General features: G+C 42.2%; 1 protein-coding gene across 3 annotated transcripts in view; it reads right to left on the bottom strand.

Moving 5' to 3' along the window:
- Positions 1-10,000: 10,000 nt before the first annotated feature.
- Positions 10,001-15,213, bottom strand: part of SH3GL2 (SH3 domain containing GRB2 like 2, endophilin A1) — a 303,037-nt gene continuing 297,824 nt past the window's right edge. For all 3 annotated transcript variants that reach the window (XM_060409519.1, XM_042244880.2, XM_015093233.3), the window contains exons 8-9: positions 13,881-14,011; positions 10,001-11,577 (exon numbers count right to left, since the gene is read on the bottom strand). In XM_060409519.1, the coding sequence (XP_060265502.1) occupies positions 11,378-11,577; positions 13,881-14,011 (331 nt within the window). In that variant the 3' untranslated portion in view covers positions 10,001-11,377. The remainder of the gene's footprint in view (positions 11,578-13,880; positions 14,012-15,213) is intronic.

Raw genomic sequence — 15,213 nt, 5'->3', positions numbered from 1 at the left:
TTGCTAAAAAATACTAACAGGAACCTCCATACTGTTGAAAAACTAAAAACAGAACTACCACATGCCCCAGCAATCCCATTTCTGGGCATAAACCCAGAGAAAACCATAATTCAAAATACCACATGCTCCCCAGTGTTTACAACTGTGAAGACCTGGTAGCAATCTAAATGCTTAATAGAGGAATGGATGAAGAAAATGTGGTACATATATACAATGGAATATTATTCAGTTGCAAAAAGCATTGAAACTGGTTATTTGCAGAAACGTGGATAGACCTAGAGAGTCACACAAGGTGAAGTAAGTCAGAGAGAGAAAAACGAATATCGTATATTAACGCATATATGTGGAATCTAGAAACATTGTATAGATGATTTTATTTGCAAAGCAGACACAAATATAGAGAACAAATACATGGATACCAAGTGGGAAAGGGGATGTGAAAGGAAGTGAGAGATTGGGATTAACACATATGTACTACTGATACTTTGCATAAAATAGGGAACTAATGAGAAACTACTGTATAGACCAGGGAACTCTGGTCAATGCTCTGTGGTGAACTAAATGGGAAGGAAATTGGAAAAAAAAAGAGGAGCTATATGGATACACACAGCTGATGCGCTTGACACCAGAAACTAACACAGCACTGTAAACCAACTATACTCCAAAAAAATTAATTGAAAGGAATGATTGACAGAACTGTCAATTAAACAAACATCGATATAAACAAAGATGGTTAAGGTATATAGTATCAATGGAAGTAACAATCTATAATAGGGGAAAAAAATTAAAAATACTGACAGAGTTCCCAGGGCCTGTTTAAGCAACCACTGTCCCACAGATGATTCGGGATTCCTCAGGTCTACAACCAAATGCCTGGACATCCCCCAAACTATCCTTCTCCACAGAAAGTTCTACTCAGTATGTGAGCACAGAGGACAATTTAGCTGGGGACAATAACTGATGAATGCATCTATGTCGTGCCATCTTTCATGACACCAAGACCAGGGCCTAAATATTAGGAAGCAGGTGACTCTGCCTAAGAAGTGTATTTCATAGAGCAATACTACTCCAAGCGTGGTCCAGGGACCAGCACACACACCATTTTGGAATCTGTTGGAAATGCACACTCTCCACCACCCCTGACCTACTGGGTCAGAATCTCTGGGGGTGGGGCCCAGGCATCTGTCTAAACAAGCTCCAGGGGATCCTCACGTATGTTCCAGTTTTAGAGGCACTGTAGCTAAGATTGCTTCCTAAACTTTCCTGATGTTATATATACTTTTCCAGGTGCCTCAACAGGCAATTCTGGTTAAGAGCAGCTGAAAAGAGAACCTGGGAGTTTATACAAGTAGCCGCACATGACTCTTAGCATCAGGTGAGTTTAGGAGGCTCCACAGGGGCCTCCCTGATTTCTCCATCTTTATGAGCCCTGATGGGGGAAGATGCTTTGCTGGGAGATGCTGGTAAGAATCACTGGTGGAGCTTTTTAAAAATACAATTTCTATGGATCTTTCCCCAAGTCTAGTCAATCACCGTTATCTGGGACGGGTGGTAAAGCAGTAAATGATGTGTCTTGTTCTACTGGAGTAAGTGACTTACATGAAGAAAGAGTGACTTTTCAGTGGGGATGGCCCTGTGCCCAGGGATGCTGGGTCCCAGGGCTCCAGCTTAGGATTCTCAGCAATGACCCAGAACCAAGCTCAGGCAGAGAGGGCTGGAGCTGTGCTTTCCAGCAGACTACAAAGGCTTGGGCAAAAAAAGCTGGCAGCAACCGTACCACCTAGGCTGAGAACCAGAGGCTCTTCCCCCCAGACAGAACCGAGAGCGCATTGCCTGCCAATTCTGATGGGAGCGGAATGAGAGCCATACTTAAGTGGTGTTTTGTTTGTTTGTTTGTTTGTTTTTTACCAGTCACACACAGAAAGATTTTAAGGAAACCAAAACACTAGCAAACACTAGGAAATAAAGTGTGAAAATAGTGCTTTTAAAACTTCTCTCTTTACTTTCTTCACCTCCTATGTCTGACATCTCATAAGATCAGCCTTTTATAAGACCTGATAGTCGCTTTATTTCACCATCAAGAAGCTCACTATTTCTTTGTCTTGCTACTAAGGTATTTCTTTGTCTTGCTACTAAGGTATTTCATAGTGTTGGTAAATTCTTTTTCTTCGTTAAGCTCTAAATACCGGTGAACCTGAGACACTACAGTGAGTAAACAGTCAACCCGTTTAAAAAGCTCTCTTTCTTCCAACGTCTAACCCTGAAGAGCCAAGTGTTTTAGGTTTAACACCTTATTCTTCAATTGAAATCACATCTATTGACCTTAACTAAGTGCTCAATACAGGGTAATAAATAATGGCGTTTCCCATCTCTTTCCCTTTCAATTACAAGCATCATCTGATAAAAGTGCAGAATGTGTTTGATTCCCTGGCAAGGAAAGAATGATACAGGAAATTCAACCACAGTTGTAAATACACATCTATTTTTATTGCTTAAAAGGCTCCTGAAAGACTATAATCAAGGTAGCCTCTGCCAGGTGAAAAAATCTACATTTCGCCTGCCTGGAATATAAAGAAAGGACAGTTCTTGAATTTCAGATTTCATGAATGCTGACAGCATTTTCACATGACATCCAAAAGCAGATGGGAGACCACACTTGACATGGAGACCAAGATCAAGAACCGAGATTCCAGAAAGAGCTCCAAATACCTTCGAATTTTCCTGATATTCTAACTTGATTTTCCACCCCTCTACAGTGAACCACTTTGTTATTTCTCATCTGAAGGGACTTACCCAAATCTTGGCCTTGGGACATATGGATGCATAATCACAGAGGGTAGTACAGCAAAAGTCTCGGGCTCCTTTTTGAGAAAGTGAGATGCTGCTCTCCATTCTTTTGCCTCAAAAGCTGACAACCTGCCTCACTCCCATCAAGAATCACAGCTCTAGTTTTTTAAGGAATCTCCATACCATGCTCCATAACGGCTATATCAATTTACATTCCCACCAAATAAAACTACCATATGGCCTAACAATCCCACTACTGGGCATATACCCTGAGGAAGCCATAATTGAAAAAGACACATGTACCCCAATATTCACTGCAACACTATTTACAATCGCTAGGACACGGAGAAGGCAATGGCACCCCACTCCAGTACTTTTGCCTGGAAAATCCCATAGACAGAGGACCCTGGTGGACTGCAGTCCATGGGCTCGCTAAGAGTCAGACACGAGTGAGCGACTTCACTTTCACTTTTCACTTTCATTCATTGGAGAAGGAAGTGGCAACCCACTCCAGTGTTCTTGCCTGGAGAATCCCAGGGACGGGGGAGCCTGGTGGGCTGCCCTCTATGGAGCTGCACAGAGTCAGACACGACTGAAGCGACTTAGCAGCAGCAGCAGCAGGACATGGAGGCAACCTAGATGTCCATCGCAGATGAGTGGATAAAGAAGTTGTGGTACATAGACACAATGGGATATTACTCTGCTATAAAAAGGAACACATTTGAATCAGTTCTAATGAGAGGGATGAACCTAGAGCCTATTATACCAAGTGAAGTCAGAGAGAGAAAAACAAATATTGTATATTAATGCATATATATGGAATCTAGAAAGATGGTACTGATGGTATCTGCAGGGCAGCAATGGAGATGCAGACACAGAGAATGGACTTGTGGACACAGTGTGGGGAGGAGAGGGTGGGATGAATTGAGAGAGAAGCATTGAACATATATTACCATCTGTAAAACAGATAGCCAGTGGGGATTTGCTCTATGACACAGGGAGCTCAAACCTGGTGCTCTGTGACAATCCAGAGGGGTGGGATGGGGTGAGAGATGGGAGGGAGATTCACAAGGGAGGGTACATACGTATACCAATGGCTGGTTCATATTGAGCTATGGCAGAAACCAACACAATATTGAAAGCAATTATTCTCCAATTAAAAATAAATTTTAAAGAAAAAAAATCATAGATCTGCCTGACACAAGTGGGAGGTCACCATCTCTTAGGCACACATGAGAGGTGAGTGACATTCAACAGCCTGACCCTTAAGTGGATAGCTTTCATTGGATCCTTTCAAAAATGGCTTTGTTCTTTTCCCTGGCATCTACTTTAATATGGGGACTTGTAACAGGTCCCAACAGCTGGATCTAGAAATTGCTGGTAGCCACCTCTCCATGTAGCCCAGTAAGTCTTCACCAATTACCACACAGAGTTCCTAATGGAAGCTTCAGGATGTCTCTTTCTTCAGCATTAAGTCCTTCCTGTCACCATCACCACCCCCATGGGATGAAAGGCAGTCTGCAAAGCAGGTTTATAACTTTATAATCATAAACCTACTTTTATTACTGAGGCATGACTTTCTTAAGTGAAGTGTAGTTGGTTTACAATGTTGTGTTAGTTTTCTTTACCCATTCATCTGTTGACGGACACTTAGATTGCTTCCATCTCTTTGGCTATTGTAAATAGTGCTACTGTGAACATCAGCAAACTATTCATTATCACGGTAATCCAAGTCTACACCCCAACCACTAACACCAAAGAAACCGAAGTTGAATGATCTAGGAAGACCAACAAGACCTTCTAGAACTAACACACACACACACACACACACACACACACACACACAAAAGGTGTCCTTTTCACCACAGGGGACTAGAATGCAAAAGTAGGAAGGCAAGAGATACCTGGAATAACAGGCAAGTTTGGCCTTGGAAAACAAATGAAGCAGGGTAAAGGCTAATAGTTTTGCCAAGAGAATGCACTGGTCATAGCAAACACCTTCTTCCAACAATACAAGAGATGAGTCTACATATGAACATCACCAGATGGTCAATACCAAACTCAGATTGATTATATTCTTTGCAGCTGAAGATGGAGAAGCTATAAACAGTCAGCAAAAACAAGACCAGGAGCTGACTGTAGCTCAGATTATGAACTCCTTATTGCAAAATTCAGACTTAAATTGAAGAAAGTAAGGAAAACCACTAGACCATTCAGGTATGACCTAAATCAAATCCCTTATGATTATACAGTGGAAGTGACAAATAGATTCAAGGGATTAGATCTGATAGACGAATGACTGAAGAACTATGGACGGAAGTTCGTGACATTGTATAGTGTCAGGGAATGCTTAACAGTAGGATTCCTGTGTGCTGTTTTCTGTCTTGCATGAGCCCTCTGTTCCTTATCCGTTCCTGGCAACAGGGGCGAGTGGAGAGGCACGCTGCTCCTAGGACTGAGGTCATGGGATGGAATGCATGCATGCATTTCCTTCATTAGCTTTTCCATACAGTGAAAGTGATTATTTACAACCCTCTTTCTTTTGATATGGATTGTCTCTGGCTTTATGACCTCTTTTACTCCTTGTTTCCTTGGTAACTTGTAAGTCTGGTCTTTTGATCTTTATCTTTGCTGAAAAGGCTACCTTGTAAAACAGTATATATACTCACACAGAGTTCAATAAAGCACCCTTGTTCAATCAGAACCTGGGTCCCCGTGTCCTTCTTTCTCTCTCTCTCTCGCCCCCTCTGGTTAATTCTCTGGAGTGTGGAAACCTGCCGAGCTCACTTTTCTGCCCGGGCTTTCAAGACCTCCTCGAGAGGACGCCCTACGGCTTTGTGAGTGGTTCAAGCCCTGTTCTAGGGCTTTATTGGTTCTCTGTGTAAACCAAGGAATATTAGCCCCTTTCTCTCTCTCGCATTCTTATTATTGACTCCAGACCACCAGGTTCCAGGCCATTAAAGGACTGCAACAGTACAGGAGGCAGTGATCAAAACAATCCACAAGAAGAAATGCAAAAAGGCAAAACAGTTGTCTGAGGAGGCCTTACAAATAACTGAGAAAAGAAGAGAAGTGAAAGACAAGAGAGAAAAGGAAAAATATATCCATCTGAATGCAGAGTTCCAAAGAATAGCAAGGAGAGATAAGAAAGCCTTCTTAAGTGATAAATGCAAAGATATAGAGGAAAACAACGGAATGGGAATACTAGAGATCTCTTCAAGAAAATTAGAGATACCAAGGGAACATTTCATGCAAAGATGGGCACAATAAAGGACAGAAACGGTATGGACCTAACAGAAGCAGAAGATATTAAGAAGAGGTGGCAAGAATGCACAAAAGAACTATTCAAAAAAGATCTTAATGACCCAGATAACCACAATAGTGTGATCACTCATCTAGAGCCAGACATCCTAGAGTGTGAAGTCAAGTGGGCCTTAGGAAGTATCACAACGCAGAAAGCTAGTAGAGGTGATGGAATTCCAGATGAGCTATTTCAAATCCTAGAAGATGATGCTGTGAAAGTGCTGTACTCAATATGCCAGCAAATTTGAAAAACTCGGCAATGGCCACAGTTTTCCAAGGTGGTAAAGGTCAGTTTTCATTCTGATTCCAAAGAAAGGCGATGCCAAAGAATCTTCAAACTACTGCACAATTGCACTCATCTCACACACTAGCAAAGTAATGCTCAAAATTCTCCAAGTTAGCTTCAACAGTACATGAACCAAGAACTTCCAGATGTTCAAGCTAGATTTTAAAAAGGCAGAGGAATCAGAGATCAAATTGCCAACATCCACTGGATCATAGAAAAAGCAAGAGAATTCCAGAAAAACATCTACTTCTGCTTCATTGACTACACCAAAGCTTTTGACTGTGTGGATCACAACAAACTGGAAAATTCTTAAAGGGATAGGACTACTAGACCACTTTACCTGCCTCCTGAGAAATCTGTATGCAGGTCAAGGAGCACCAGTTAGAACATGGAACAACAGACTGGTTCCAAATTAGGAAAGGAGTACATCAAGGCTATATATTTTCACCTTGCTTATTTATCTTATATGCAGAGTACATCATGCGAAATGCCAGACTGGATGAAGCACAAGCTGTAATGAAGATTGCTAGGAGAAATATCAATAACCTCAAATATGCAGATGACACCATCCTTATGGCAGAAAGCGAAGAGGAATTAAAGAGCTGCTTGATAAAAGTGAAAGATGAGAGTGAAAGAGCTGGCTTAAAACTCAGCATTCAAAAAGCTAAGATCATGGCATCTGGTCCCATCATTTCATGGCAAATAGATGGGGAAACAATGGAAACAGTGACAGACTTTGTTTTAGGGGGGCTCCAAGATCACTGCAGATGGTGACTACAACCATGAAATGAAAAGATGATTGCTCCTTGGAAGAAAAGCTATGACCAACCTAGATAGCATATTGCTAAGTAGCTTCAGTCATGTCCAACTCTGTGTGACCCCATAGACGGCAGCCCACCAGGCTCTCCCATCCCTGGGATTCTCCAGGCAAGAACACTGGAGTGGGTTGCCATTTCCTTCTCCAGTACATAAAGTGAAAAGTGAAAGTGAAGTCGCTCAGTTGTGTCTGACTCTGTGCCACCCCATGGACTGTAGCCCACCAGGCTCCTCCATCCATGGGATTTTCCAGGCAAGAGTACTGGAGTGGGGTGCCATTGCCTTCTCCAAATAGCATATTAAAAGCACAGATATTACTGACAAAGATCCGTATAGTCAAAGTTATGATTTTTCCAGTAGTCATGTATGGATGTGAGAGTTGGAGCATAAAGAAAGCTGAGTGCCAAAGAACTGATACTTTTGACTGTGGTGTTGGAAAAGACTCTTGAGAGTCCCTTGGACTGTGAGGAGATCAAACCAGTCAATCCTTAAGGAAAACAGTCCTGATATTCACTGGAAGGACTGATGCGGAAACTGAAGCTCCAATACTTCGGCCTCCTGACACAAAGAACTGACTCATTAGAAAAGACCTGATGCTGGGAAAGACTGAAGGTAGGAGGAGAAGAGGATGACAGAGGATGAGATGGTTGGATGGCATCACGGACTCGATGGACATGAGTTTGAGCAAGCTCCAAGAGTTGGTGATGGACAGGGAAGCCTGGTGTGAGGTGGTCCATGGGGTCACAAACAGTCAGACATGACTGAGCGACTGAAACAACAGACTGATGAACGTTGGGGTGTATATGTCTTTTCAAATTAGTCCTCATCTTCTCTGCATATATGCCTAGGATCGGGACTTCTGGATCATATGCTAACTCTTTAGCTTTTTTAGCTTTTGAGGAATCTCCATATTGTTCTCCATAATGTCTCAACTAATTTACATTCCCACCAGCAACTTAGGAGTGTTTCCTTTTCTCCACACCCTCTCCAGCATTTAGTGTCTGGAGACATTTTGATGATGGCCATTCTGATTGGTGTGAGGTGATCCCTCATTGGAGCATTTTCATTTCTCTGATAATCAGCAATTCGGTTCTTAATCTGGTTAATAAGATGGTCTTGAAATGAGTCTTAAAAAGTGCCCACATGGTTTGATTTAGAACTCTAGAAGCTGTCTTGAAAAGAGCCTTGGGATAATCTTAGTATCCTAAACCATTGCTAAATGGATAGAATAAGTGTTGGCAAATTCCAGGGTGTATGTTATACACTATAAACAGTGTAAGGGAAACTTCAATTCTCAGTCATGCCATTCTTATTGTTCACTTTTTTCATTTGACATTAACGCATTATGAGATTACTCTGTGTGGTGCTGGGTCTTGCTGCTAGTTTCCCTTTGATGTTACAGAACTACTATTACCCAGGTACGGCCACATTGGCATGTGTAGCGTTAAAGACAACAGAACGCTTCACTGGTTCAAATATTGCTTGACTATATATAGGCGTCTATCTGGACTTGCTCTTCTGCACGGATCATCTATTGTCCTATCCCCGTATCAACATCACACTTTCTTAATTACCATAACTTCATGTTTTATATCAAGAAAACGTCCTCCATCTTTGTTGTCCTTCTTTAGAAAGAAATATCCACTTGCATTTTCACATAATTTTTATGATATGCTTGTCAATTTTCAAATACAAAAAACTTCCTGAGATTTTGGTTGAAATTGCGCTAAACCTATACGTCAATCTGAGTAGAAATAACATATTTACAATGTTGAGTTTTTCCAATCCAAAAATATCTCTTCACTCATTCAGGGTCTTCTTTATTTTTTCTCAAACATGTTTTATAAATTTTTACATAGAGTTCTTAGATAATTCTCATTAGATTTATATCTACAGACTTGAATTTTTATGCCTTTGTAAATGATGTATATTTTAATTACTTTTTTCTAATTGACCATTACTGGTATATTACATTTTTTGGATATTGATTATACATCCAGTAATCCTATTAAATTTACTTATTGAGTCTGATAGTTTACCTGTGATTCTTCTGGATTTTCTCCATTCACAGTAAAGTCAGTGGTAATTTCTTCTTTAAACTGATTTGAAGAATTGATCTGTAATACTCTAACTCACAGGTAGAAAAAAAATTTCAGTTAGAGAAATTATATATAATATATATGTTAGTTAGTATATCTTCTGTAAATCTTTAGAAGTTAGATTAAAACTACTTGCTTTATATTAGAACTTTTGGATTATTGCCCTCAGCATGGAAGAATCCAAGGACACCCAGTACGCAAAGAACATGTTTATTTTCTCAGGAGCTCAGGAAATACATATTCTGTATGCACTGCTCCCCTCCTCCCACCCCACACCCCCAGTAGACACAGCAAGAGAAGAGAATGCCGGCTTTTGGCCAATCTGTATTTCCATGTCAATTCCTTTCTCATCAAGCATGAAAGAAAACAAAAGGCTGATTGAAATGACATCTTTTATTTGCTCCTCTGAACATTGTACTCTTCTCATGATATCAACATGATGCTATCTCATGTAACTTTTATAGAAGTCTTTTTCTTCCTACTTTCTTATCTTTTTTTTTTTTTCAAATCTCCTCCTTCCCAGGGTTACCAAGAAGTTACCAGTGCCCCGGCTAACTCCTTCTTGATAATGGAACTTGCCCTGCTTACAGAGAAGTCGGTCTGAGTTTGGAAGCAGGCCTGCTTTGGCTGTATCAGGAGGCAATGAAGACTCGTCCACCCACCGCTGGACCCGGGCAACTAACACAAAATAAAGCACCGGAGCCTTCGGTTCTGTCTTCAGCAATATTTATTGGAAACAGCAACGCTTCCCGTGGGAAGGCTTCATACATTAAGCAGTAAGATTTGCCTTTCACTCCACATGATCCACAACCGCAAGTGGCGCATCCGAAGCAGCACATTGAACCTCTGGAAGAATCTGTACAGCTAGATAAATAGAACTCTGGATACCTAACAAGACTTTAATGACTGATACAAAAAAAACAACAACAACTCATAAGCGTACGCATAGCACTGTACACACAAAATGAAGAGGAGATAGAAGGGACAGAAATAAATGTTGTTACTGAACTGCGAAAGAGTCTTGCATATGCAGCCACACATCTTAAACTGCTAAGCACAAAAATCATCTTTATTTGGTCCTCATTGAGGGCAGAATATGCACAAACGATGTTCAAAGAACACAAGGTGAAAGTGGAATGGGAAGATAGTTACTGTTTCTTGGTCTATGAACTAGTGGAGAAATGGTTTCGAGTGCTCTTCTTGTGTTTCTGTACCAAATGGATTCATGAAACATGTAATTCACAAACAGAACTGAAGTGAAGACATCTGTTCCCCCTTCCGTGTACCTTCAGAAATGCCCTGTATACATATCTGGTTTCTGTACAGCAAGAAAGGAAAGCTTGGCGACCAGGTCCTTTCCAATTCCTCATAGTAGAGAACCTCTTCAGCTCCTCCCACAACATGATGTCTTACTTAGAGATAAATGGGAATCACCCTCTGGCTTTAACAGCAGGGAGGGAAGAAAACCAGCTGAGCCTCAGAAACAGGCAGAAGCAGGGGAACAAAGGAGACTTTTCAGAGAAGGCTTTGAACCCACACTCAACACTTTCTATGAGAGCGTCCAGGAATTCACTCATTCAGACAAGAAGATAATTTGCTGGTGAGGGAGGCTTTCTTGGACAGTTCTGTGACTCACACGTTTGGGAGGGGCTGATGTGAAAATAAGAACTTTCTCTTCTACTTAAATGGAGAACCTGAGACCTTGAGATGGCCCGCCAGTGATATCTTCAGTAGGATATCTTCAGTAGGATATCTTCAGTAGGATGGTGGATATGTGATGTGGCTCATGGTCAAATTCTCAGAGGCCACAGCCTCCTGAGAACTGTGTAAACAGCAGTTCTGTGACTACTGGCTGGTCTCAAATGGTATTGTAAAAGCACATGCCATGCCCACCAGGCTAAGAAGATATCATCCATCACCATGACTCTTGTGGGATCACACAAGTCAACCAAACATACTCAGTGGGGCTTGACAACTTGGACCACTGCAGCCTGCATTTGGGATGTATTGTAAGCAGCATTACCAAAGCAGTGGTTAAACCTAACTATCTGGGTCAAGAAGAGGTGAGGCAGCCAGCGTTAACATCCTAGTGGGGCAGAGCAACCAGAATCTCCACATAATTGATGGGGAAGAAGCCTGACTGGCCATGGAGCATCCCCTCATACCAGTTCTCATCAATCTGGTTAGTGAGTGTGATGATATCACCCTCTTTAAAACCCAACTCCCCTTCATTTTCAGGTTCAAAGTCGTACAGAGCTCGGCAGCAGGGCTGATCCATTGGGGCACCTGGGAGTGAGAGCAGGAGAGAAGAACACAGAGAGACAAGGGGTATTTAACACACGCAACTACTGCCTGTGGCACCTGCCTGCCTTGCTGCCCCTCCTCGGCTCCTCCCTCTCCTCTTCCCGCTGAAGCTTCCTCTTGGCACTGGTCCCCAGTGTCTGCTGCATGGCACCTTGCTCTCTACCAGTCTTCAGAAGTTCTCTCACGTTTCTGGGAGTTGCTGAATTCCTGTTTCTTTTTCCAGTATTAAAAATTGGTCACATCTATTCTTTTGGTACATACAACAAAGTTCATCGAGGCTGGCCTTCCTAACAATGTGCAGAGACGGAAGGCCCAATGACTTAAGGAGTCTTAGCGAGATTTGGACTTCCCAAGTGGCACTAGTGGTAAAGAACCCACCTGTCAATGCAGGAGACGTAAGAGACAAGGGTTCGATCTTTGGGTCAGAAAGGTCCCCTGGAGGAGGGCATGGCAACCCACTCCAGTATTTTTGCCTGGGAAATCCCATGAACAGAGGAGCCTAGTGAGCTACAGTCCATAGGGTTGCAAAGAGTCAGACACAACTGAAGTGACTTAGCACAGCACTGCATAGGAAATTTAGGTTCATAATGGAGCATGGCCAAATTCTTTCCACACTAGCACTTTAAGATCTCTGCCTGTATGAAATAGTACAGTTCATTACATGGACAATGTTTTGCAGCATCAGAATAACAGTGCAGTTCACACTTTTTAAAAATAAAGACCTCAGTCTCTGGAAGTTGCTGTAATATAGTGAAAAACAAGACAATATAAAACATTGTGTTCAAGTGCTTATTCTCTGTGACCTTGCATTAAGGTACTTCAGTCTCAGTTGGTTTGTCTAAACCTGGAATGTACAGTTAGAACTTATTCCATGGTATTACTGTGGCTATTAAATGAGATTATATAAAAGTGATATAATTATACCTGTGCATTAATATACCACATATATGACTATGATGTGTGTCCATCAGAGCTATGGCATAGAAAAATAATATATTTACCTTGATATAAATAATGATGGATGGGCCCTTATCTTAAAAGAGATCTATGTTAAATTAGTAAGCATACTGACAGAGTAGGCATACACATATACTAATAGACTCAGACAGGTGCGTGCAGATCCATGCCACCTAGATGGCTTTGAAGGGGAACAATTACATTTATTTATTTTTATTTAGAGAAAGCAAGTTAATGAGTTTCCGAGAGAAACGTGGAATATGCGATTGGTTTCTGAGCACCAGGGAACAGGTTACCTATAACTTACATGACTAGTCTTTGTAACCAGCTAACTTCTAAAAACCACTGCTGTTATCCACACAAGGAGTGCTCTGAGCAGCAGCTCAGCACAAGGGGCAGAGAGCTCCCACCATCATCACACACCTCACTTCTTTCCTTTGTAGTCTCCTGAGGACACCTATGTTTCCTCCCATTGAACACTGAGCACTAGGGATGCAAGAAACATGGAAGAAAGCTGCATATCCTTACAGTCCACATCTAGTATCAGACAGTTCCTCTTCTTCAACCAAGCAGATTACTAAGGCTGAATATATCGCAAGCACAGGTTTTTACCCGATCTGCATATAGCAGGTGGACAGCAGTGGTATCAGCTAAAAGGATACATTACTAGGTATACACCAATATCCTTGATAGAAAATGAGTTTTCACTTTTATTGTACCAACCTGTTACCACAGCACAGTGAACTGGCTGGAGGGTAGGGAGGGGAGGAAAGTTGAGCAGCTATTGAGACTCAGAATATATTCACCTGCAAATATATACGCCCATGTGTTTCTTTGACTCCAGAAATCCAGTTTCCTAGAGCTGCTGTCTGTGGGTTATAAGTGAGTGTATGTGGGCACATGCTGTCCAGGGGCATTCACCTTTATGCAGGCAAGATTCATACAAGCAGAAAAACAGGTGGAAAAAAGCCCATGACATCTCTACAATGAAACTGACATATTAAGGTGATTTTAAGACCACAAAGTCAGGTCAAAATCAAATGTGCTTGCTGCAGCAGGTAAGTGTGGGCTGATGGTGGACAGTGAGAGAATAAGGGACTTACAAAGATAGTTTAACAGAGGCGAGAGAGTAAAGGAGAGGAAGGGAGAGTCAATGAGACAAGAAGGAACTCCGTTAAGTTTCTATCTGATAACACCATTCTGTAAGAAATCTATTATGGTGTATTCCTCACATAGCCAGACTGGACCACTCCTATAATTTCTGGAAGCATGTCAACTGGGGGTGCCCAAGGCCTGTGGAATGGGTTCTGCAGCTATCAGCTCCTTACCTGCAGGTTTGGGGGTGCCTGTGTGAGAAAGGCCCCCATTGGGCTGAGTGCTGTCCCCAGTTGAAAACTCCAGGCTCATTCGAGGTTTAGGCTGATACTCCCTTCTTGGCTGGGATGAAGCTTGTCTTATTCTGCATTAAAAAGAAAAAGGGGATGCAGCCAATTAAGACACAAGAAAAAAAGCCATAAAATCCCTAAAATACTTAGGTTACCCACCAATCCACCATTGTGGAATATGAGAAAGGATCCTCAGCTTTCTTTTCTGTGTCTTTCTCCATGTTTTATGCCACAGTCACACCCTCTATGGTTATACCCTCACCGTCTTCATTCTTCCTCTCACTTGCTCCCTCATTTACTCAGAGCTCACTTTGCAAGGATGCACTGTGTTAAGTGCCAGGAACACAAAGACCAATCAGTCACAGGTCTTACCCTCAAGCTCATGGTCTGGTGGGAAGACAGAACATAAACAACCGATTACTGTAAACTGTAGTAAACACTATTATGGAGATCTGCATAAAATGTTATAGGAACACAGAGGTAGAGCTGGGGGTGAGGAGTCTACCTGTCCATGGAGAAGTCAGAGAGGGCTTGAGGAGAAAAGTAAAAGATGGTTAGCAGTCATTTCTAGATGAATAGCTGTTCCCAGAAGACAGTTATTCCCTACTGAGCTTGAGAATGTGTGGAGGGAGGAGAGGAGGAAATACAGTATACTCTGGGTACAGCACAGAGGAAGGAGAAAGAATCCAAGGGAGACGGGAGGCAGTGGGAAAGGTACAGGCAGCAAACGTATTCTGCACACCCCGGAGTGTTTTCCACAGCGCCAGATGCTCACTAAGCAAAGTGCACGGCCAATCCGCAAGTGTGGGGGGTGTCTAGCGTACGGCAATTGTAGAATGACAGCTCTGAACATAGTTCAGAAGGAAGAAAGAAAAGTGGCCTTCCTGCTCAGCAGATGCCACAAAGATGCATCACGCTTCTTTAGTACGACGAAATGCATGGCTTTCAACCCTCCTAGAGGCTTCAGAGCATGACACAGGTTTCCACAAGGGTTCCCTGTCCAAACACTGGTCAAGGAAGACACTGAGGAGAGGAAGAGGCTGGCCAAATGGCAACAGGTTGAGGAAGTTTCTCATAACACAGCCCTATACCTGCAGGAGGCCTTGTGCATTGACAGCTGTATCATCAGCTCTGAGAGCCTAATCTGGCCATAAGCTGAGAATAAAATCTCTTGAGGCAATCCTTTGATGTGCACACATTCAGCTCAAATAAAATAACACGTATTACATAGCACAGGGCCACCACACACAGCTGTGCAGGCTGTGCCTCACAGCTC

This window comes from Ovis aries, chromosome 2 (genome assembly GCF_016772045.2).
Source record: "Ovis aries strain OAR_USU_Benz2616 breed Rambouillet chromosome 2, ARS-UI_Ramb_v3.0, whole genome shotgun sequence".
NCBI classification, from domain to species: domain Eukaryota; kingdom Metazoa; phylum Chordata; class Mammalia; order Artiodactyla; family Bovidae; genus Ovis; species Ovis aries.
The sequence above is the reverse complement of the archived record's forward strand: the minus strand, read 5'-3'. Positions and strand labels throughout refer to the sequence as shown.